At 42.3% G+C, this 26,911-nt stretch overlaps 1 protein-coding gene across 6 annotated transcripts in view; it reads left to right on the top strand.

Annotated features, from left to right (window-relative positions):
* raph1a (Ras association (RalGDS/AF-6) and pleckstrin homology domains 1a) overlaps positions 1–26,911 on the top strand; it is a 251,460-nt gene that overhangs the window by 95,459 nt on the left and 129,090 nt on the right. For 5 of the 6 annotated variants that reach the window (XR_008753629.1, XR_008753627.1, XR_008753628.1 and 2 more), the window contains exon 3: positions 9,999–10,130. Coding sequence is in view for 2 of the 6 variants with exons in the window: in XM_055871903.1 (XP_055727878.1) it covers positions 9,999–10,130 (132 nt within the window). In the remaining 4 variants the exon portion in view is untranslated. Of the gene's footprint in view, positions 1–9,998; positions 10,131–26,911 lie in introns of those variants that run through there. The other variant, XM_055871904.1, reaches the window with a different exon arrangement.

Genomic DNA, 26,911 nt, shown 5'->3' with positions numbered 1-26,911 from the left:
TATCCTATCGCCTGTCAGACAGCACCAGAGACTAGTTTAAGGAGCAGAATATCCTGTCAGACAGCACCAGAGACTAGTTTGAGGAGCAGAATATCCTATCGCCTGTCAGACAGCACCAGAGACTAGTTTAAGGAGCAGAATATCCTGTCAGACAGCACCAGAGACTAGTTTGAGGAGCAGAATATCCTGTCAGACAGCTCCAGAGACTAGTTTAAGGAGCAGAATATCCTGTCAGACAGCTCCAGAGACTAGTTTAAGGAGCAGAATATCCTGTCAGACAGCACCAGAGACTAGTTTGAGGAGCAGAATATCCTGTCAGACAGCTCCAGAAACTAGTTTAAGGAGCAGAATATCCTGTCAGACAGCACCAGAGACTAGTTTAAGGAGCAGAATATCCTGTCAGACAGCTCCAGAGACTAGTTTGAGGAGCAGAATATCCTGTCAGACAGCACCAGAGACTAGTTTGAGGAGCAGAATATCCTGTCAGACAGCTCCAGTGACTAGTTTGAGGAGCAGAATATCCTGTCAGACAGCTCCAGAGACTAGTTTAAGGAGCAGAATATCCTGTCAGACAGCACCAGAGACTAGTTTGAGGAGCAGAATATCCTGTCAGACAGCACCAGAGACTAGTTTAAGGAGCATAATATCCTGTCAGACTAGTTTGAGGAGCAGCATCTCTTATCGCCTGTCAGACAGCACCAGAGACTAGTTTGAGGAGCAGAATATCCTGTCAGACAGCTCCAGAGACTAGTTTGAGGAGCAGAATATCCTGTCAGACTAGTTTGAGGAGCAGAATATCCTGTCAGACAGCTCCAGAGACTAGTTTGAGGAGCATAATATCCTGTCAGACAGCACCAGAGACTAGTTTGAGGAGCAGAATATCCTGTCAGACTAGTTTGAGGAGCAGAATATCCTGTCAGACAGCACCAGAGACTAGTTTAAGGAGCAGAATATCCTGTCAGACAGCACCAGAGACTAGTTTAAGGAGCAGAATATCCTGTCAGACTAGTTTGAGGAGCAGCATCTCTTATCGCCTGTCAGACAGTGTGAGAGCAGCTCCTCAGAAAGCTGGTACTGGAGTGAAACATGCTTTTAGAAGCCCAGTCATTGTACAACAGATAACTATTCTAAATGCAACTGTTTTGATGGCCACGATTTTAAACGGAGCTACTGTTTATATTTCTCAATCTCAGTTTGTAATCAAAGTGCATCTTCCATTCGAATGCGTAGGCTATAGTCAACGGTAGGCAAGCTATCCAGGTGTCACCCACCACTTTACCTGTGAGCTTGAGTCAGTATAATTGTTTGAAACCTATCCTAGTTGCTATTAGATTCCCCCTCTTCCTAACTTTCTAACTGGGAGGTTCATCTCTGTCACGTATGGAACCGCTTCTATTAGGTGCACTGTTTACAATTGTGTTTTCCTGTAAACTGCATTTTTGCAAATGTCTCCGAGCCATGTGTCTGACAACCAGTAATACTCAGAGAAGGACCACTTCTGTTCTCTGGGTCCAGGCCCACTGTTTAGAAGTGTTTTCCTGTGAAATGTCTTGGACCAGGCCCTCCATTGACCAAATGTCTTGGACCGGGCCCCCCATTGACCAAATGTCTTGGACCGGGCCTGGGCCCCCCATTGACCAAATGTCTTGGACCGGGCCCCCCATTGACCAAATGTCTTGGACCGGGCCCCCCATTGACCAAATGTCTTGGACCGGGCCTGGGCCCCCCATTGACCAAATGTCTTGGACCGGGCCCCCAATTGACCAAATGTCTTGGACCGGGCCCCCCATTGACCAAATGTCTTGGACCGGGCCCCCCATTGACCAAATGTCTTGGACCGGGCCCCCCATTGACCAAATGTCTTGGACCGGGCCTGGGCCCCCCATTGACCAAATGTCTTGGACCGGCCCTGGGCCCCCCATTGACCAAATGTCTTGGACCGGGCCTGGGCCCCCCATTGACCACATGTCTTGGACCAGGCCCCCCCATTGACCACATGTCTTGGACCAGGCCCCCCCATTGACCAAATGTCTTGGACCAGGCCTGGGCCCCCCATTGACCAAATGTCTTGGACCAGGCCTGGGCCCCCCATTGACCAAATGTCTTGGACCGGGCCCCCCATTGACCAAATGTCTTGGACCGGGCCCCCCATTGACCAAATGTCTTGGACCGGGCCCCCCATTGACCAAATGTCTTGGACCGGGCCCCCCATTGACCAAATGTCTTGGACCGGGCCCCCCATTGACCAAATGTCTTGGACCGGGCCCCCCATTGACCAAATGTCTTGGACCGGGCCTGGGCCCCCCATTGACCAAATGTCTTGGACCGGGCCTGGGCCCCCCATTGACCAAATGTCTTGGACCGGGCCTGGGCCCCCCATTGACCAAATGTCTTGGACCGGGCCTGGGCCCCCCATTGACCAAATGTCTTGGACCGGGCCTGGGCCCCCCATTGACCACATGTCTTGGACCAGGCCCCCCCATTGACCACATGTCTTGGACCAGGCCCCCCCATTGACCAAATGTCTTGGACCAGGCCTGGGCCCCCCATTGACCAAATGTCTTGGACCAGGCCTGGGCCCCCCATTGACCAAATGTCTTGGACCGGGCCCCCCATTGACCAAATGTCTTGGACCGGGCCCCCCATTGACCAAATGTCTTGGACCGGGCCCCCCATTGACCAAATGTCTTGGACCGGGCCCCCCATTGACCAAATGTCTTGGACCGGGCCCCCCATTGACCAAATGTCTTGGACCGGGCCCCCCATTGACCAAATGTCTTGGACCGGGCCTGGGCCCCCCATTGACCAAATGTCTTGGACCGGGCCTGGGCCCCCCATTGACCAAATGTCTTGGACCGGGCCTGGGCCCCCCATTGACCAAATGTCTTGGACCGGGCCTGGGCCCCCCACTGACCAAATGTCTTGGACCGGACCCAAATGTCTTGGACCGGACCTGGTCCCCCACTGACCAAATGTCTTGGACCGGGCCTGGTCCCCCACTGACCAAATGTCTTGGACCGGGCCTGGGCCCCCACTGACCAAATGTCTTGGACCGGGCCTGGGCCCCCACTGACCAAATGTCTTGGACCATGCCTGGGCCCCCCACTGACCAAATGTCTTGGACCGGGTCTGGGCCCCCACTGACCAAATGTCTTGGACCGGGCCTGGGCCCCCACTGACCAAATGTCTTGGACCGGGTCTGGTTCCCCACTGACCTGAAACAGATGGAACATCTGCTGTGGCAGCGCTGTATAATGCTGATCTCAGTCGTCTGGCACGGAAGTCTCTCAGACACGTCCTGTAGGTGAAAGCAAATACATTCAGCCCTAGTTCCAGAAACATCCCTCCTTTCATTACATTTTACATTTTAGTCATTTAGCAGACGCTCTTATCCAGAGCGACTTACAGTAGAGTGCATACATTTTATTACATTTACATACTGAGACAAGGATATCCCTACTGGCCAAACCCTCCCTAACCCGGACGACGCTATGCCAATTGTACGTCGCCCCACGGACCTCCCGGTCGCGGCCTGCTGCGACAGAGCCTGGGCGCGAACCCAGCCCCGCCTGGGCGCGAACCCAGAGACTCTGGTGGCGCAGCTAGCACTGCGATGCAGTGCCCTAGACCACTGCGCCACCCGGGAGGCTTTCATCAGCTGTCTCTGTATCCTCCCTGTATTTTCTCTGTATTTTCCCTGTATTTTCTCTCCCTGTATTTTCTCTCCCTGTATTTTCTCTCTCCCTGTATTTTCTCTGCATTCTCCATGTCTAATTTCTCTGTATTCGTGTCTTCTCTCTGTGGTATTAGGGCCTCCTCGTAGCCCAACATGCTGTGTACCACTCCTCCCAGAGAAGGAGGAGAATGAGAGGGAGCAGGGACAGGCAGAGGCCGCCTTAGCCCAAAACCCTCTTAGTCTCATCTCCCAGCTTTCCTCAACCCGAATGACAGGCCTGCTAACCACAGGGAGCTAATTGTAGCATAGTTTTTTTCCCCTCAAATCGCCTGCTGGGTGAGTCTTTTCACTCTCTCTGTCTCTCTCTCTAGGGAGGGGAGAAGCTGTTATTATATGTCTTTATAGGCCTATGGGAGGAACTCCGCTGTCCCAGGAATAAATCAGGAGAAAACACTTTTTTTTAGTTTGGGAGGAGTGGAGAGAAGATTCAAAATATATTTCAGTAGAGAGTTAAGGATCTCTCTTGGGGGGGGGGGGGGGGGGGAGAAATGTCCTGCTCACAACTCACCAAAGTAGAGTTCGCTGAAGAGACGTGGTTGATGTCCTCATCTCACAGCACCATTTAATCCCCTGATGTCCTCATCTCACAGCACCATGTAATCCCCTGTTGTCCTCATCTCACAGCACCATTTAATCCCCTGTTGTCCTCATCTCACAGCACCATGTAATCCCCTGTTGTCCTCGTCTCACAGCACCATGTAATCCCCTGTTGTCCTCATCTCACAGCACCATGTAATCCCCTGTTGTCCTCGTCTCACAGCACCATGTAATCCCCTGTTGTCCTCATCTCACAGCACCATGTAATCCCCTGATGTCCTCATCTCACAGCCTGATGTCCTCATCTCACAGCACCATTTAATCCCTTGTTGTCCTCGTCTCACAGCACCATGTAATCCCCTGTTGTCCTCGTCTCACAGCACCATGTAATCCCCTGTTGTCCTCATCTCACAGCCTGATGTCCTCATCTCACAGCACCATTTAATCCCCTGATGTCCTCATCTCACAGCACCATGTAATCCCCTGATGTCCTCATCTGATGGCCGACGTGTACTGTAGAGGAGGTTAGATGAGGCTGTGTGTTCTTTGTGAGATATTAGTGCTGTTGTTTTAGTCCAGTAATGTCCTTGGTAGGGACGTAACGATTCTCCGATAATCACCGGCCCCCAATTTCAAGTGTTTAAGGTACGAGTGCATTGGTCCGATCGGACCTCAAACCCATCCACATTTACATTTACATTTTAGTCATTTAGCAGACGCTCTTATCCAGAGTGACTTACAGTAGAGTGCATGCATTTTATTACATTTTTACATACTGAGACAAGGATATCCCTACCGGCCAAACCCTCCCTAACCCGGACGACGCTATGCCAATTGTGCGTCGCCCCACGGACCTCCCGGTTGCGGCCGGCTGTGACAGAGCCTGGGCGCGAACCCAGAGAATCTGGTGGCGTAGTTAGCGCTGCGATGCAGTGAACTAGACCACTGCGCCACCCGGGAGGCTGTAGCATGCATCGGGTCAGAAAATCAATTCAAAAAGTTACGAATCGCCGGGTTCACAAAAAATGTTTTGCTCAAATTACTTTCTTTCTACAGTACCTTTCCCGAAAATACCTCATCTTTTGTGAAAACTCTCCTTCGGTGTCAAACTAAGCATGTAATTGTGTTGACAGTCATTGATCTACAAGTGATTTTTGCATGCCGAACAACCCCTGCCAATATCAGTAGCCTAGTCAAACTGCCCCGCAGCTTCGTACATTAACCAACGAGAGGTAGGCCTGTTCATGACACATCTGCGCATCACTTACGAAATACCAAGCTGCTTGCCTATTGTCCTGTAGCCCATCCCAGCCTCGTGCAGGTCTACAATTTTGTCCCTGATGTCCTTACACAGCTCTCTGGTCTTGGCCATTGTGGAGAGGTTGGAGTCTGTTTGAGTGTGTGGACAGGTGTCTTTTATACAGGTAACGAGTTCAAACTGGTGCAGTCAATACAGGTAATGAGTGGAGAACAGGAGGGCTTCTTAAAGAAAAACTAACAGGTCTGTGAGAGCCGGAATTCTTACTGGTTGGTAGGTGGTCAAATACTTATGTCATGCAATAAAATGCAAATGAATTACTTAAAAATCATACAATGTGATTTTCTGGATTTTTGTTTTAGATTCCGTCTCTCAGAGTTGAAGTGTACCTATGATAAAAATTACAGATCTCTACATGCTTTGTAAGTAGGAAAACCTACAAAATCGGCAGTGTATCAAATACTTGTTCTCCCCACTGTAGCTACTCACCCTGTATATAGATACTGACCCTGTATATAACTACTGTCCCTGTATATAACTACTGTCCCTGTATATAACTACTGACCCTGTATATAGCTACTGACCCTGTATATAGCTACTGACCCTGTATATAGCTACTGACCCTGTATATAGCTACTGACCCTGTATATAGCTACTGACCCTGTATATAGCTACTGACCCTGTATATAGCTACTGTCCCTGTATATAGCTACTGTCCCTGTATATAACTACTGTCCCTGTATATAGCTACTGTCCCTGTATATAGCTACTGTCCCTGTATATAGCTACTGACCCTGTATATAGCTACTGTCCCTGTATATAGCTACTGTCCCTGTATCTAGCTACTGACCCTGGAACTGACCCTGTATATAGCTACTGACCCTGTATATAGCTACTGACCCTGGAACTGACCCTGTATATAACTACTGACCCTGTATCTAGCTACTGACCCTGTATCTAGCTACTGACCCTGTATCTAGCTACTGACCCTGTATATAGCTACTGACCCTGTATCTAGCTACTGACCCTGTATCTAGCTACTGACCCTGGAACTGACCCTGTATATAGCTACTGACCCTGTATATAGATACTGACCCTGTATATAGCTACTGACCCTGTATATAGATACTGACCCTGTATATAGCTACTGACCCTGTATATAGCTACTGACCCTGGAACTGTCCCTGTATATAGCTACTGACACTGTATATAGCTACTGACCCTGTATATAGCTACTGACCCTGTATATAGCTACTGACCCTGTATATAGCTACTGACACTGTATATAGCTACTGACCCTGTATATAGCTACTGACACTGTATATAGCTACTGACCCTGTATATAACTACTGACCCTGTATATAGATACTGACCCTGTATATAGCTACTGACCCTGTATATAACTACTCACCCTGTATATAGATACTGACCCTGTATATAACTACTGACCCTGTATATAACTACTCACCCTGTATATAGATACTGACCCTGTATATATCTACTGACCCTGTATATAGCTACTGACCCTGTATATAGCTACTGACCCTGTATATAGCTACTGACCCTGTATATAGCTACTGACCCTGTATATAGCTACTGACCCTGTATATAACTACTCACCCTGTATATAGATACTGACCCTGTATATATCTACTGACCCTGTATATAGCTACTGACCCTGTATATAGCTACTGACCCTGTATATAGCTACTGACCCTGTATATAGCTACTGACCCTGTATATAGCTACTGACCCTGTATATAGCTACTGATTCGAAATGGTCGGTGATCTGTTAACTTGGCTTTCAAAGTTTTTAGAAAGGCAGGGTAGGATGGATATAGGTCTGTAGCAGTTTGGGTCAAGAGTGTCCCCCCCTTTGAAGAGGGGGATGACCGGGGCAGCTTTCCAATCTTTGGGGATCTCAGACGATACGAAAGAGAGGTTGAACAGACTCGTAATAGATTACTACAGTCCCATATTGTCACAGTGAAAGGTAGTTATAATGAGTTATAATGCTCATTCACGAACGCAAAGTTTTATGACAGGTCTGATTTACAACTGGGAACACGAGTGTGTAATGGCGTATGCCAAATGTATAAATCCCAATATTTTTTGCAGATATTTAGTGTAAAATGTACACAACTTTGGCACACCCTTTGTGTGTGTCTGTAATTCACACCGTGATGAGATGTGGCCCTGCTCTGTTGAGTGCAGAAGGTCTTGCTGCTCCGTGTCCAATCACACGCTCCGGGTTGTCAGAGCTGTCTTTACCAGGACATCTGTACCAGAGTTACAGAACAGCTGCTTGATAACCAGAATATTTTTAGCGGTTGATTTGACATGGAGCATAATGCTACTGTAATTCTCCATCCCTATTGTACTGTAGACTTAACGGTTCCTAGCGGTCACGACCGGCCCAGGTCGGGGGTCACGCCGGCCCAGGTCATAGTATGATCAAAGTGCTACTGTAGAGGTCTCCTACTGCCTGAGTGGGCCACACAGCCTGGCACAGCCACATCACCAGACCTCAGACCCAACTAGGGTAGGGAAACCAGACCTCAGACCCAACTAGGGTAGGGAAACCAGACCTCAGACCCAACTAGGGTAGGGAAACCAGACCTCAGACCCAACTTGGGTAGGGAAACCAGACCTCAGACCCAACTAGGGTAGGGAAACCAGACCTCAGACCCAACTAGGGTAGGGAAACCAGACCTCAGACCCAACTAGGGTAGGGAAACCAGACCTCAGACCCAACTTGGGTAGGGAAACCAGACCTCAGACCCAACTAGGGTAGGGAAACCAGACCTCAGACCCAACTAGGGTAGGGAAATTAAACATAACAAAAAATAAAATCATTTTAAGAGGATTTAAGATCTGGGGCAGAGGTCTCCAATATTTATATGAGAGGATTGTTTGTCAGGACAGAGAGTGATTATACTCTGCTTCCATAGAGGGAGCTAGAAAGCTATGAGACGGGAACACTGACTAAACAAGCTGACACACACACACACACACACACACACACACACACACACACACACACACACACACACACACACACACACACACACACACACACACACACACACACACACACACACACACACACACACACACACACACACACACACACACACACACACACACACACACACACACACAACAAGCTGACACACACACACACACAACAAGCTGACACACACACACACACAACAAGCTGACACACACACACACACACACAACAAGCTGACACACACACACACACAACAAGCTGACACACACACACACACACACACAACAAGCTGACACACACACACACACACACAACAAGCTGACACACACACACACACACACACACACAACAAGCTGACACACACACACACACAACAAGCTGACACACACACACACACACACAACAAGCTGACACACACACACACACACAACAAGCTGACACACACACACACACACACAACAAGCTGACACACACACACACACACACACACACAACAAGCTGACACACACACACACACACACAACAAGCTGACACACACACACACACACACACAACAAGCTGACACACACACACACACACACACACACACACACACACACACACACACACACACACACACACACACACAAGCTGACACACACACACACACACACACACACAACAAGCTGACACACACACACACAACAAGCTGACACACACACACACACACACACACAACAAGCTGACACACACACACACACACACACAACAAGCTGACACACACACACACTAAACAAGCTGACACACACACACACACACACACACAACAAGCTGACACACACACACACTAAACAAGCTGACACACACACACACACACACAACAAGCTGACACACACACACTAAACAAGCTGACACACACACACTAAACAAGCTGACACACACACCCCCACACACACACACTAAACAAGCTGACACACACACCCACACTGACAGAACTGTGGAGAAGGAGTGCCATTAGGGAACTGACCACCAGAGGGCGGTAAAACATCAGTATGTCCCTAAGACACACATTACAATCCAAATCTATACTGTTGTGATGCTTTTATCACTTTAATAACAAAGAATCCCTTACAGCAAACTGATAAAGGTGTAGCCACGTGCCCTCGGCATGGGTTGACGACAAGGATTAAACTAGAGTCTAGATTTGAGATGAATGACGAAGGTGCTTTGAGAAGGTTTAGACACCGGGGTGGAGTCGGTAGCTAGGTGTGACTGGAATCCGAGGTTACCATGGAAACGTAGGGTTTCCACGCTGTGCCTGTCGGAGAATGAACGGGACTGACACGCGATGCGTGTGCGCCTGTGGCCTTAATAGCTTCCTTTTGATCTACCTGCCCAGAGCTCCCAACGTCTCAGCCGCTAAGCACTCCACCACATGCTAAAATACGACTAACATTACCGTGTGTGTGTTGCAGATGGATCAGCTGTCAGACGAGGAGCTGGACCATACAGAGGGAGGAGGAGAGGAGGAGGACAGTGACAAAGAGGATCAGGATCTGGACAAAATGTTTGGAGCCTGGCTGGGAGAGCTGGATAAACTCACACAGGTAACTAACCCTAACAGGTAACTAACCCTAACAGGTAACTAACCCTAACAGGTAACTAACCCTAACAGGTAACTAACCCTAACAGGTAACTAACCCTAACAGGTAACTAACCCTAACAGGTAACTAACCCTAACAGGTAACTAACCCTAACTCACACAGGTAACTAACCCTAACAGGTAGCTAACCCTAACAGGTAGCTAACCCTAACAGGTAGCTAACCCTAACAGGTAGCTAACCCTAACAGGTAGCTAACCCTAACAGGTAGCTAACCCTAACAGGTAGCTAACCCTAACAGGTAACTAACCCTAACTCACACAGGTAACTAACCCTAACTCACACAGGTAGCTAACCCTAACAGGTAGCTAACCCTAACAGGTAGCTAACCCTAACAGGTAGCTAACCCTAACAGGTAGCTAACCCTAACAGGTAGCTAACCCTAACAGGTAACTAACCCTAACAGGTAACTAACCCTAACAGGTAACTAACCCTAACCCGGAGAGCTAGATAACTACGACTCGCACAGGTCGGCTCACTGCGTCTCGCACAGTTTGGCTCACCGCGACTCGCACAGGTCGGCTCACTGCGTCTCGCACAGTTTGGCTCACCGCGACTCGCACAGGTCGGCTCACCGCGACTCGCACAGGTCGGCTCACCGCGACTCGCACAGGTCGGCTCACCGCGACTCGCACAGGTCGGCTCACCGCGACTCGCACAGGTCGGCTCACCGCGTCTCGCACAGGTCGGCTCACCGCGACTCGCACAGGTCGGCTCACCGCGACTCGCACAGGTCGGCTCACCGCGTCTCGCACAGGTCGGCTCACCGCGTCTCGCACAGGTCGGCTCACCGCGTCTCGCACAGGTCGGCTCACCGCGTCTCGCACAGGTCGGCTCACCGCGTCTCGCACAGGTCGGCTCACCGCGTCTCGCACAGGTCGGCTCACCGCGACTCGCACAGGTCGGCTCACCGCGGCTCGCACAGGTCGTCTAGAAATGTCAGTTATGATTTCCAAAATACATTTGGTTTGGTTATGTATGACCTTTATTCTGTATTTACTTACCTGATTTATATTGTAATTGTATTATTCCAGGTCACCGTTATATACCGCCAGGTCACCGTTATATACCGCCAGGTCACCGTTATATACCGCCAGGTCACCGTTATATACCGCCAGGTCACCGTTATATACCGCCAGGTCACCGTTATATACCGCCAGGTCACCGTTATATACCGCCAGTTAACCGTTATATACCGCCAGTTAACCGTTATATACCGCCAGGTCACGTTATGTACCGCCAGGTCACCGTTATATACCGCCAGGTCACCGTTATATACCGCCAGGTCACCGTTATGTACCGCCAGGTCACCGTTATATACCAGCTGGTCACCAGTCCACATTCTATAGTAACACTAGTCCACATTCTATAGTGACACTAGTCCACATTCTATAGTGACACTAGTCCACATTCTATAGTGACACTAGTCCACATTCTATAGTGACACTAGTCCACATTCTATAGTGACACTAGCCCACATTCTATAGTGACACGAGTCCACATTCTATAGTAACACTAACCCACATTCTGAAGTAACACTAGTCCACATTCTATAGTAACACTAGTCCACATTCTATAGTAACACTAGTCCACATTCTATAGTAACACTAGTCCGCATTCTATAGTAACTCTAGCCCACATTCTATAGTAACACTAGTCCATATTCTATAGTAACACTAGCCCACATTCTATAGTAATACTAGCCCACATAGTAACACTAGTCCATATTCTATAGTAACACTAGCCCACATTCTATAGTAATTCTAGCCCACATAGTAACACTAGTCCACATTCTATAGTAATACTAGCCCACATTCTATAGTAACACTAGCCCACATTCTATAGTAACACTAGCCCACATTCTATAGTAACACTAGCCCACATTCTATAGTAACACTAGCCCACATTCTATAGTAACACTAGTCCACATTCTATAGTAACACTAGTCCACATTCTTTAGTAACACTAGTCCACATTCTTTAGTAACACTAGTCCACATTCTATAGTAACACTAGTCCACATTCTATAGTAACACTAGTCCACATTCTATAGGAATACTAGCCCACATTCTATAGTAACACTAGCCCACATTCTATAGTAACACTAGCCCACATTCTATAGTAACACTAGTCCACATTCTATAGTAACACTAGTCCACATTCTATAGTAACACTAGTCCACATTCTATAGTAACACTAGTCCACATTCTATAGTAACACTAGTCACATTCTATAGTAATACTAGCCCACATTCTATAGTAACACTAGCCCACATTCTATAGTAACACTAGCCCACATTCTATAGTAACACTAGCCCACATTCTATAGTAACACTAGTCCACATTCTATAGTAACACTAGTCCACATTCTATAGTAACACTAGTCCACATTCTATAGTAACACTAGTCCACATTCTATAGTAACACTCGTCCACATTCTATAGTAACACTAGTCCACATTCTATAGTAACACTAGCCCACATTCTATTGTAACACTAGCCCACATTCTATAGTAACACTAGCCCACATTCTATAGTAACACTAGCCCACATTCTATAGTAACACTAGCCCACATTCTATAGTAACACTAGCCCACATTCTATAGTAACACTAGCCCACATTCTATAGTAACACTAGCCCACATTCTATAGTAACACTAGCCCACATTCTATAGTAACACTAGCCCACATTCTATAGTAACACTAGCCCACATTCTATAGTAACACTAGCCCACATTCTATAGTTACACTAGCCCACATTCTATAGTAACACTAGCCCACATTCTATAGTAACACTAGCCCACATTCTATAGTAACACTAGCCCACATTCTATAGTAACACTAGCCCACATTCTATAGTAAAACTAGCCCACATTCTATAGTGACACTAGTCCACATTCTATAGTGACACTAGTCCACATTCTATAGTGACACTAGTCCACATTCTATAGTGACACTAGTCCACATTCTATAGTAACACTAGCCCAAATTCTATAGTAACACTAGTCCACATTCTATAGTAACATTAGTCCACATTCTATAGTAATACTAGCCCACATTCTGAAGTAACACTAGTCCACATTCTATAGTAACACTAGTCCACATTCTATAGTAACACTAGTCCACATTCTATAGTAACACTAGTCCACATTCTATAGTGACACTAGTCCACATTCTATAGTGACACTAGTCCACATTCTATAGTGACACTAGTCCACATTCTATAGTGACACTAGCCCACATTCTATAGTAACACTAGCCCACATTCTATAGTAACACTAGCCCACATTCTATAGTAACACTAGCCCACATTCTATAGTAACACTAGTCCACATTCTATAGTAATACTAGCCCACATTCTGAAGTAACACTAGTCCACATTCTATAGTAACACTAGTCCACATTCTATAGTAACACTAGTCCGCATTCTATAGTAACACTAGTCCATATTCTATAGTAACACTAGCCCACATTCTATAGTAATACTAGCCCACATAGTAACACTAGTCCATATTCTATAGTAACACTAGCCCACATTCTATAGTAATTCTAGCCCACATAGTAACACTAGTCCACATTCTATAGTAATACTAGCCCACATTCTATAGTAACACTAGCCCACATTCTATAGTAACACTAGCCCACATTCTATAGTAACACTAGCCCACATTCTATAGTAACACTAGTCCACATTCTATAGTAACACTAGTCCACATTCTATATTAACACTAGTCCACATTCTATAGTAATACTAGCACACATTCTATAGTAACACTAGCCCACATTCTATAGTAACACTAGCCCACATTCTATAGTAACACTAGCCCACATTCTATAGTAACACTAGTCCACATTCTATAGTAACACTAGTCCACATTCTATAGTAACACTAGTCCACATTCTATAGTAACACTAGTCACATTCTATAGTAATACTATCCCACATTCTATAGTAATACTATCCCACATTCTATAGTAACACTAGCCCACATTCTATAGTAACACTAGCCCACATTCTATAGTAACACTAGCCCACATTCTATAGTAACACTAGCCCACATTCTATAGTAACACTAGTCCACATTCTATAGTAACACTAGTCCACATTCTATAGTAACACTAGTCCACATTCTATAGTAACACTAGTCCACATTCTATAGTAACACTAGTCCACATTCTATAGTAACACTAGTCCACATTCTATAGTAACACTAGCCCACATTCTATTGTAACACTAGCCCACATTCTATAGTAACACTAGCCCACATTCTATAGTAACACTAGCCCACATTCTATAGTAACACTAGCCCACATTCTATAGTAACACTAGCCCACATTCTATAGTAACACTAGTCCACATTCTTTAGTAACACTAGTCCACATTCTATAGTAACACTAGTCCACATTCTATAGTAACACTAGTCCACATTCTATAGTAATACTAGCCCACATTCTATAGTAACACTAGCCCACATTCTATAGTAACACTAGCCCACATTCTATAGTAACACTAGCCCACATTCTATAGTAACACTAGTCCACATTCTATAGTAACACTAGTCCACATTCTATAGTAACACTAGTCCACATTCTATTGTAACACTAGCCCACATTCTATAGTAACACTAGCCCACATTCTATAGTAACACTAGCCCACATTCTATAGTAACACTAGCCCACATTCTATAGTAACACTAGCCCACATTCTATAGTAACACTAGCCCACATTCTATAGTAACACTAGCCCACATTCTATAGTAACACTAGCCCACATTCTATAGTAACACTAGCCCACATTCTATAGTAACACTAGCCCACATTCTATAGTTACACTAGCCCACATTCTATAGTAACACTAGCCCACATTCTATAGTAACACTAGCCCACATTCTATAGTAACACTAGCCCACATTCTATAGTAACACTAGCCCACATTCTATAGTGACACTAGTCCACATTCTATAGTGACACTAGTCCACATTCTATAGTGACACTAGTCCACATTCTATAGTGAAACTAGTCCACATTCTATAGTGACACTAGTCCACATTCTATAGTAACACTAGCCCACATTCTATAGTAACACTAGTCCACATTCTATAGTAACATTAGTTCACATTCTATAGTAATACTAGCCCACATTCTGAAGTAACACTAGTCCACATTCTATAGTAACACTAGTCCACATTCTATAGTAACACTAGTCCGCATTCTATAGTAACTCTAGCCCACATTCTATAGTAACACTAGTCCACATTCTATAGTAACACTAGCCCACATTCTATAGTAATACTAGCCCACATAGTAACACTAGTCCACATTCTATAGTAACACTAGCCCACATTCTATAGTAATTCTAGCCCACATAGTAACACTAGTCCACATTCTTTAGTAATACTAGCCCACTTTCTATAGTAACACTAGCCCACATTCTATAGTAACACTAGCCCACATTCTATAGTAACACTAGCCCACATTCTATAGTAACACTAGTCCACATTCTATAGTAACACTAGTCCACATTCTATAGTAACACTAGTCCACATTCTATAGTAACACTAGTCCACATTCTATAGTAACACTAGTCCACATTCTATAGTAACACTAGTCCACATTCTATAGTAACACTAGTCCACATTCTATAGTAACACTAGTCCACATTCTATAGTAACACTAGCCCACATTCTATAGTAACGCTAGCCCACATTCTATAGTAACGCTAGCCCACATTCTATAGTAACGCTAGTCCACATTCTATAGTAACACTAGTCCACATTCTATAGTAACACTAGTCCACATTCTATAGTAACACTAGTCACATTCTATAGTAATACTATCCCACATTCTATAGTAATACTAGCCCACATTCTATAGTAACACTAGCCCACATTCTATAGTAACACTAGCCCACATTCTATAGTAACACTAGCCCACATTCTATAGTAACACTAGCCCACATTCTATAGTAACACTAGCCCACATTCTATAGTAACACTAGCCCACATTCTATAGTAACACTAGCCCACATTCTATAGTAACACTAGTCCACATTCTATAGTAACACTAGTCCACATTCTATAGTAACACTAGCCCACATTCTATAGTAACACTAGCCCACATTCTATAGTAACACTAGCCCACATTCTATAGTAACACTAGCCCACATTCTATAGTAACACTAGCCCACATTCTATAGTAACACTAGTCCACATTCTATAGTAACACTAGTCCACATTCTATAGTAACACTAGCCCACATTCTATAGTAACATTAGTCCACATTCTATAGTAATACTAGCCCACATTCTGAAGTAACACTAGTCCACATTCTATAGTAACACTAGTCCATATTCTATAGTAACACTAGCCCACATTCTATAGTAATACTAGCCCACATAGTAACACTAGTCCATATTCTATAGTAACACTAGCCCACATTCTATAGTAATTCTAGCCCACATAGTAACACTAGTCCACATTCTATAGTAATACTAGCCCACATTCTATAGTAACACTAGCCCACATTCTATAGTAACACTAGCCCACATTCTATAGTAACACTAGCCCACATTCTATAGTAATACTAGTCCACATTCTTTAGTAACACTAGTCCACATTCTATAGTAACACTAGTCCACATTCTATAGTAACACTAGTCCACATTCTATAGTAACACTAGTCCACATTCTATAGTAACACTAGCCTACATTCTATAGCAACAAATGCCCATATTCTATAGTAACACTAGTCCACATTCTATAGTAACACTAGTCCACATTCTATAGTAACACTAGTCCACATTCTATAGTAACACTAGTCACATTCTATAGTAACACTATCCCACATTCTATAGTAATACTATCCCACATTCTATAGTAACACTAGCCCACATTCTATAGTAACACTAGTCCACATTCTATAGTAACACTAGTCCACATTCTATAGTAACACTAGTCCACATTCTATAGTAACACTAGTCCACATTCTATAGTAACACTAGTCCACATTCTATAGTAACACTAGCCCACATTCTATAGTAACACTAGCCCACATTCTATAGTAACACTAGCCCACATTCTATAGTAACACTAGTCCACATTCTATAGTAACACTAGTCCACATTCTATAGTAACACTAGTCCACATTCTATAGTAACACTAGTCACATTCTATAGTAATACTATCCCACATTCTATAGTAATACTATCCCACATTCTATAGTAACACTAGTCCACATTCTATAGTAACACTAGTCACATTCTATAGTAATACTATCCCACATTCTATAGTAATACTATCCCACATTCTATAGTAACACTAGCCCACATTCTATTGTAACACTAGCCCACATTCTATAGTAACACTAGCCCACATTCTATAGTAACACTAGCCCACATTCTATAGTAACACTAGCCCACATTCTATAGTAACACTAGCCCACATTCTATAGTAACACTAGCCCACATTCTATAGTAAGACTAGCCCACATTCTATAGTAACACTAGCCCACATTCTATAGTAACACTAGCCCACATTCTATAGTAACACTAGCCCACATTCTATAGTTACACTAGCCCACATTCTATAGTAACACTAGCCCACATTCTATAGTAACACTAGCCCACATTCTATAGTAACACTAGCCCACATTCTATAGTAACACTAGCCCACATTCTATAGTAACACTAGCCCACATTCTATAGTAACACTAGCCCACATTCTATAGTGACACTAGTCCACATTCTATAGTGACAGTAGTCCACATTCTATAGTGACACTAGTCCACATTCTATAGTGACACTAGTCCACATTCTATAGTGACACTAGTCCACATTCTATAGTAACACTAGCCCACATTCTATAGTAACACTAGTCCACATTCTATAGTAACATTAGTCCACATTCTATAGTAACACTAGTCCACATTCTGAAGTAACACTAGCCCACATTCTATAGTAATTCTAGCCCACATAGTAACACTAGTCCACATTCTTTAGTAATACTAGCCCACTTTCTATAGTAACACTAGCCCACATTCTATAGTAACACTAGCCCACATTCTATAGTAACACTAGCCCACATTCTATAGTAACACTAGTCCACATTCTATAGTAACACTAGTCCACATTCTATAGTAACACTAGTCCACATTCTATAGTAACACTAGTCCACATTCTATAGTAACACTAGTCCACATTCTATAGTAACACTAGTCCACATTCTATAGTAACACTAGTCCACATTCTATAGTAACACTAGTCCACATTCTATAGTAACACTAGTCCACATTCTATAGTAACACTAGTCCACATTCTATAATAACGCTAGCCCACATTCTATAGTAACGCTAGCCCACATTCTATAGTAACGCTAGTCCACATTCTATAGTAACGCTAGTCCACATTCTATAGTAACGCTAGTCCACATTCTATAGTAACGCTAGTCCACATTCTATAGTAACACTAGTCCACATTCTATAGTAACACTAGTCACATTCTATAGTAACACTATCCCACATTCTATAGTAACACTAGCCCACATTCTATAGTAACACTAGTCCACATTCTATAGTAACACTAGTCCACATTCTATAGTAACACTAGTCCACATTCTATAGTAACACTAGTCCACATTCTATAGTAACACTAGTCCACATTCTATAGTAACACTAGCCCACATTCTATAGTAACACTAGCCCACATTCTATAGTAACACTAGCCCACATTCTATAGTAACACTAGTCCACATTCTATAGTAACACTAGTCCACATTCTATAGTAACACTAGTCCACATTCTATAGTAACACTAGTCACATTCTATAGTAATACTATCCCACATTCTATAGTAACACTAGTCACATTCTATAGTAATACTATCCCACATTCTATAGTAATACTATCCCACATTCTATAGTAACACTAGCCCACATTCTATTGTAACACTAGCCCACATTCTATAGTAACACTAGCCCACATTCTATAGTAACACTAGCCCACATTCTATAGTGACACTAGTCCACATTCTATAGTAACACTAGCCCACATTCTATAGTAACACTAGCCCACATTCTATAGTAACACTAGCCCACATTCTATAGTAACACTAGCCCACATTCTATAGTAACACTAGCCCACATTGTATAGTAACACTAGTCCACATTCTATAGTGACACTAGTCCACATTCTATAGTAACACTATCCCACATTCTATAGTGACACTAGTCCACATTCTATAGTAACACTAGTCCACATTCTATAGTAACACTAGTCCACATTCTATAATAACGCTAGCCCACATTCTATAGTAACGCTAGCCCACATTCTATAGTAACGCTAGTCCACATTCTATAGTAACGCTAGTCCACATTCTATAGTAACGCTAGTCCACATTCTATAGTAACACTAGTCACATTCTATAGTAATACTATCCCACATTCTATAGTAATACTAGCCCACATTCTATAGTAACACTAGCCCACATTCTATAGTAACACTAGCCCACATTCTATAGTAACACTAGCCCACATTCTATAGTAACACTAGCCCACATTCTATAGTAACACTAGCCCACATTCTATAGTAACACTAGCCCACATTCTATAGTAACACTAGCCCACATTCTATAGTAACACTAGCCCACATTCTATAGTAACACTAGCCCACATTCTATAGTAACACTAGTCCACATTCTATAGTAACACTAGTCCACATTCTATAGTAACACTAGTCCACATTCTATAGTAACACTAGTCCACATTCTATAGTAACACTAGTCCACATTCTATAGTAACACTAGTCCACATTCTATAGTAACACTAGTCCACATTCTATAGTTACACTAGCCCACATTCTATAGTGACACTAGTCCACATTCTATAGTGACACTAGTCCACATTCTATAGTGACACTAGTCCACATTCTGTAGTGACACTAGTCCACATTCTATAGTAACACTAGCCCACATTCTATAGTGACACTAGTCCACATTCTATAGTAACACTAGCCCACATTCTATAGTAACACTAGCCCACATTCTATAGTAACACTAGCCCACATTCTATAGTAACACTAGCCCACATTCTATAGTAACACTAGCCCACATTGTATAGTAACACTAGTCCACATTCTATAGTGACACTAGTCCACATTCTATAGTGACACTAGTCCACATTCTATAGTGACACTAGTCCACATTCTATAGTGACACTAGTCCACATTCTATAGTAACACTAGCCCACATTCTATAGTAACACTAGCCCACATTCTATAGTAACACTAGCCCACATTCTATAGTAACACTAGCCCACATTCTATAGTAACATTATTCCACATTCTATAGTAACACTAGTCCACATTCTATAGTAACACTAGTCCACATTCTATAGTAACACTAGTCCACATTCTATAGTAACACTAGTCCGCATTCTATAGTAACACTAGCCCGCATTCTATAGTAACACTAGCCCGCATTCTATAGTAACACTAGTCCATATTCTATAGTAACACTAGCCCACATTCTATAGTAACACTAGCCCACATTCTATAGTAACACTAGCCCACATTCTATAGTAACATTAGTCCACATTCTATAGTAATACTAACCCACATTCTGAAGTAACACTAGTCCACATTCTATAGTAACACTAGTCCACATTCTATAGTAACACTAGTCCACATTCTATAGTAACACTAGTCCGCATTCTATAGTAATTCTAGCCCACATTCTATAGTAATACTAGCCCACATAGTAACACTAGTCCATATTCTATAGTAACACTAGCCCACATTCTATAGTAATTCTAGCCCACATAGTAACACTAGTCCACATTCTATAGTAATACTAGCCCACATTCTATAGTAACACTAGCCCACATTCTATAGTAACACTAGCCCACATTCTATAGTAACACTAGCCCACATTCTATAGTAACACTAGCCCACATTCTATAGTAACACTAGTCCACATTCTATAGTAACACTAGTCCACATTCTTTAGTAACACTAGTCCACATTCTATAGTAACACTAGTCCACATTATATAGTAACACTAGTCCACATTCTATAGTAATACTAGCCCACATTCTATAGTAACACTAGCCCACATTCTATAGTAACACTAGCCCACATTCTATAGTAACACTAGTCCACATTCTATAGTAACACTAGTCCACATTCTATAGTAACACTAGTCCACATTCTATAGTAACACTAGTCCACATTCTATAGTAACACTAGTCACATTCTATAGTAATACTATCCCACATTCTATAGTAATACTAGCCCACATTCTATAGTAACACTAGCCCACATTCTATAGTAACACTAGCCCACATTCTATAGTGACACTAGTCCACATTCTATAGTGACACTAGTCCACATTCTATAGTGACACTAGTCCACATTCTATAGTAACACTAGCCCACATTCTATAGTAACACTAGCCCACATTCTATAGTAACACTAGTCCGCATTCTATAGTAACACTAGCCCGCATTCTATAGTAACACTAGCCCGCATTCTATAGTAACACTAGTCCATATTCTATAGTAACACTAGCCCACATTCTATAGTAACACTAGCCCACATTCTATAGTAACACTAGCCCACATTCTATAGTAACATTAGTCCACATTCTATAGTAATACTAACCCACATTCTGAAGTAACACTAGTCCACATTCTATAGTAACACTAGTCCACATTCTATAGTAACACTAGTCCACATTCTATAGTAACACTAGTCCGCATTCTATAGTAACACTAGCCCACATTCTATAGTAACACTAGCCCACATTCTATAGTAACACTAGCCCACATTCTATAGTAACATTAGTCCACATTCTATAGTAATACTAACCCACATTCTGAAGTAACACTAGTCCACATTCTATAGTAACACTAGTCCACATTCTATAGTAACACTAGTCCACATTCTATAGTAACACTAGTCCGCATTCTATAGTAATTCTAGCCCACATTCTATAGTAATACTAGCCCACATAGTAACACTAGTCCATATTCTATAGTAACACTAGCCCACATTCTATAGTAATTCTAGCCCACATAGTAACACTAGTCCACATTCTATAGTAATACTAGCCCACATTCTATAGTAACACTAGCCCACATTCTATAGTAACACTAGCCCACATTCTATAGTAACACTAGCCCACATTCTATAGTAACACTAGCCCACATTCTATAGTAACACTAGTCCACATTCTATAGTAACACTAGTCCACATTCTTTAGTAACACTAGTCCACATTCTATAGTAACACTAGTCCACATTATATAGTAACACTAGTCCACATTCTATAGTAATACTAGCCCACATTCTATAGTAACACTAGCCCACATTCTATAGTAACACTAGCCCACATTCTATAGTAACACTAGTCCACATTCTATAGTAACACTAGTCCACATTCTATAGTAACACTAGTCCACATTCTATAGTAACACTAGTCCACATTCTATAGTAACACTAGTCACATTCTATAGTAATACTATCCCACATTCTATAGTAATACTAGCCCACATTCTATAGTAACACTAGCCCACATTCTATAGTAACACTAGCCCACATTCTATAGTAACACTAGTCCACATTCTATAGTAACACTAGTCCACATTCTATAGTAACACTAGTCCACATTCTATAGTAACACTAGTCCACATTCTATAGTAACACTAGTCCACATTCTATAGTAACACTAGTCCACATTCTATAGTAACACTAGCCCACATTCTATAGTAACACTAGCCCACATTCTATTGTAACACTAGCCCACATTCTATAGTAACACTAGCCCACATTCTATAGTAACACTAGCCCACATTCTATAGTAACACTAGCCCACATTCTATAGTAACACTAGCCCACATTCTATAGTAACACTAGCCCACATTCTATAGTAACACTAGCCCACATTCTATAGTAACACTAGCCCACATTCTATAGTAACACTAGCCCACATTCTATAGTAACACTAGCCCACATTCTATAGTTACACTAGCCCACATTCTATAGTAACACTAGCCCACATTCTATAGTAACACTAGCCCACATTCTATAGTAACACTAGCCCACATTCTATAGTGACACTAGCCCACATTCTATAGTGACACTAGTCCACATTCTATAGTGACACTAGTCCACATTCTATAGTGACACTAGTCCACATTCTATAGTGACACTAGTCCACATTCTATAGTAACACTAGCCCAAATTCTATAGTAACACTAGTCCACATTCTATAGTAACATTAGTCCACATTCTATAGTAATACTAGCCCACATTCTGAAGTAACACTAGTCCACATTCTATAGTAACACTAGTCCACATTCTATAGTGACACTAGTCCACATTCTATAGTGAACCTAGTCCACATTCTATAGTGAACCTAGTCCACATTCTATAGTGACACTAGTCCACATTCTATAGTGACACTAGTCCACATTCTATAGTAACACTAGCCCACATTCTATAGTAACACTAGCCCACATTCTATAGTAACACTAGCCCACATTCTATAGTAACACTAGCCCACATTCTATAGTAACACTAGCCCACATTCTATAGTAACACTAGCCCACATTCTATAGTAATACTAGCCCACATTCTGAAGTAACACTAGTCCACATTCTATAGTAACACTAGTCCACATTCTATAGTAACACTAGTCCGCATTCTATAGTAACACTAGTCCATATTCTATAGTAACACTAGCCCACATTCTATAGTAATACTAGCCCACATAGTAACACTAGTCCATATTCTATAGTAACACTAGCCCACATTCTATAGTAATTCTAGCCCACATAGTAACACTAGTCCACATTCTATAGTAACACTAGCCCACATTCTATAGTAACACTAGCCCACATTCTATAGTAACACTAGCCCACATTCTATAGTAACACTAGCCCACATTCTATAGTAACACTAGCCCACATTCTATAGTAATACTAGCCCACATTCTGAAGTAACACTAGTCCACATTCTATAGTAACACTAGTCCACATTCTATAGTAACACTAGTCCGCATTCTATAGTAACACTAGTCCATATTCTATAGTAACACTAGCCCACATTCTATAGTAATACTAGCCCACATAGTAACACTAGTCCATATTCTATAGTAACACTAGCCCACATTCTATAGTAATTCTAGCCCACATAGTAACACTAGTCCACATTCTATAGTAACACTAGCCCACATTCTATAGTAACACTAGCCCACATTCTATAGTAACACTAGCCCACATTCTATAGTAACACTAGCCCACATTCTATAGTAACACTAGCCCACATTCTATAGTAACACTAGTCCACATTCTTTAGTAACACTAGTCCACATTCTATAGTAACACTAGTCCACATTCTATAGTAACACTAGTCCACATTCTATAGTAATACTAGCCCACATTCTATAGTAACACTAGCCCACATTCTATAGTAACACTAGCCCACATTCTATAGTAACACTAGTCCACATTCTATAGTAACACTAGTCCACATTCTATAGTAACACTAGTCCACATTCTATAGTAACACTAGTCACATTCTATAGTAATACTATCCCACATTCTATAGTAATACTATCCCACATTCTATAGTAACACTAGCCCAAATTCTATAGTAACACTAGCCCACATTCTATAGTAACACTAGTCCACATTCTATAGTAACACTAGTCCACATTCTATAGTAACACTAGTCCACATTCTATAGTAAAACTAGTCCACATTCTATAGTAACACTAGTCCACATTCTATAGTAACACTAGTCCACATTCTATAGTAACACTAGCCCACATTCTATTGTAACACTAGCCCACATTCTATAGTAACACTAGCCCACATTCTATAGTAACACTAGCCCACATTCTATAGTAACACTAGTCCACATTCTATAGTAACACTAGTCCACATTCTATAGTAACACTAGTCCACATTCTATAGTAACACTAGTCCACATTCTATAGTAACACTAGTCCACATTCTATAGTAACACTAGTCCACATTCTATAGTAACACTAGTCCACATTCTATAGTAACACTAGCCCACATTCTATTGTAACACTAGCCCACATTCTATAGTAACACTAGCCCACATTCTATAGTAACACTAGCCCACATTCTATAGTAACACTAGCCCACATTCTATAGTAACACTAGCCCACATTCTATAGTAACACTTGCCCACATTCTATAGTAACACTAGCCCACATTCTATAGTAACACTAGCCCACATTCTATAGTAACACTAGCCCACATTCTATAGTAACACTAGCCCACATTCTATAGTTACACTAGCCCACATTCTATAGTAACACTAGCCCACATTCTATAGTGACACTAGTCCACATTCTATAGTGACACTAGTCCACATTCTATAGTGACACTAGTCCACATTCTATAGTGACACTAGTCCACATTCTATAGTGACACTAGTCCACATTCTATAGTGACACTAGTCCACATTCTATAGTGACACTAGTCCACATTCTATAGTAACATTAGTCCACATTCTATAGTAATACTAGCCCACATTCTGAAGTAACACTAGTCCACATTCTATAGTAACACTAGTCCGCATTCTATAGTAACACTAGTCCGCATTCTATAGTAACTCTAGCCCACATTCTATAGTAACACTAGTCCACATTCTATAGTAACACTAGCCCACATTCTATAGTAATACTAGCCCACATAGTAACACTAGTCCACATTCTATAGTAACACTAGCCCACATTCTATAGTAATTCTAGCCCACATAGTAACACTAGTCCACATTCTTTAGTAATACTAGCCCACTTTCTATAGTAACACTAGCCCACATTCTATAGTAACACTAGCCCACATTCTATAGTAACACTAGCCCACATTCTATAGTAACACTAGCCCACATTCTATAGTAACACTAGTCCACATTCAATAGTAACACTAGTCCACATTCTATAGTAACACTAGTCCACATTCTATAGTAACACTAGTCCACATTCTATAGTAACACTAGTCCACATTCTATAGAAACACTAGTCCACATTCTATAGTAACACTAGTCCACATTCTATAGTAACACTAGTCCACATTCTATAGTAACACTAGTCCACATTCTATAGTAACACTAGCCCACATTCTATAGTAACGCTAGCCCACATTCTATAGTAACGCTAGTCCACATTCTATAGTAACACTAGTCCACATTCTATAGTAACACTAGCCCACATTCTATAGTAACACTAGCCCACATTCTATAGTAACACTAGCCCACATTCTATAGTAACACTTGCCCACATTCTATAGTAACACTAGCCCACATTCTATAGTAACACTAGCCCACATTCTATAGTAACACTAGCCCACATTCTATAGTAACACTAGCCCACATTCTATAGTTACACTAGCCCACATTCTATAGTAACACTAGCCCACATTCTATAGTAACACTAGTCCACATTCTATAGTGACACTAGTCCACATTCTATAGTGACACTAGTCCACATTCTATAGTGACACTAGTCCACATTCTATAGTGACACTAGTCCACATTCTATAGTGACACTAGTCCACATTCTATAGTAACATTAGTCCACATTCTATAGTAATACTAGCCCACATTCTGAAGTAACACTAGTCCACATTCTATAGTAACACTAGTCCGCATTCTATAGTAACACTAGTCCGCATTCTATAGTAACTCTAGCCCACATTCTATAGTAACACT

The sequence above is a fragment of the Salvelinus fontinalis genome, chromosome 19 (genome assembly GCF_029448725.1).
Source record: "Salvelinus fontinalis isolate EN_2023a chromosome 19, ASM2944872v1, whole genome shotgun sequence".
Taxonomy (NCBI): domain Eukaryota; kingdom Metazoa; phylum Chordata; class Actinopteri; order Salmoniformes; family Salmonidae; genus Salvelinus; species Salvelinus fontinalis.
This window is presented reverse-complemented; position numbering and strand designations above follow the sequence as displayed.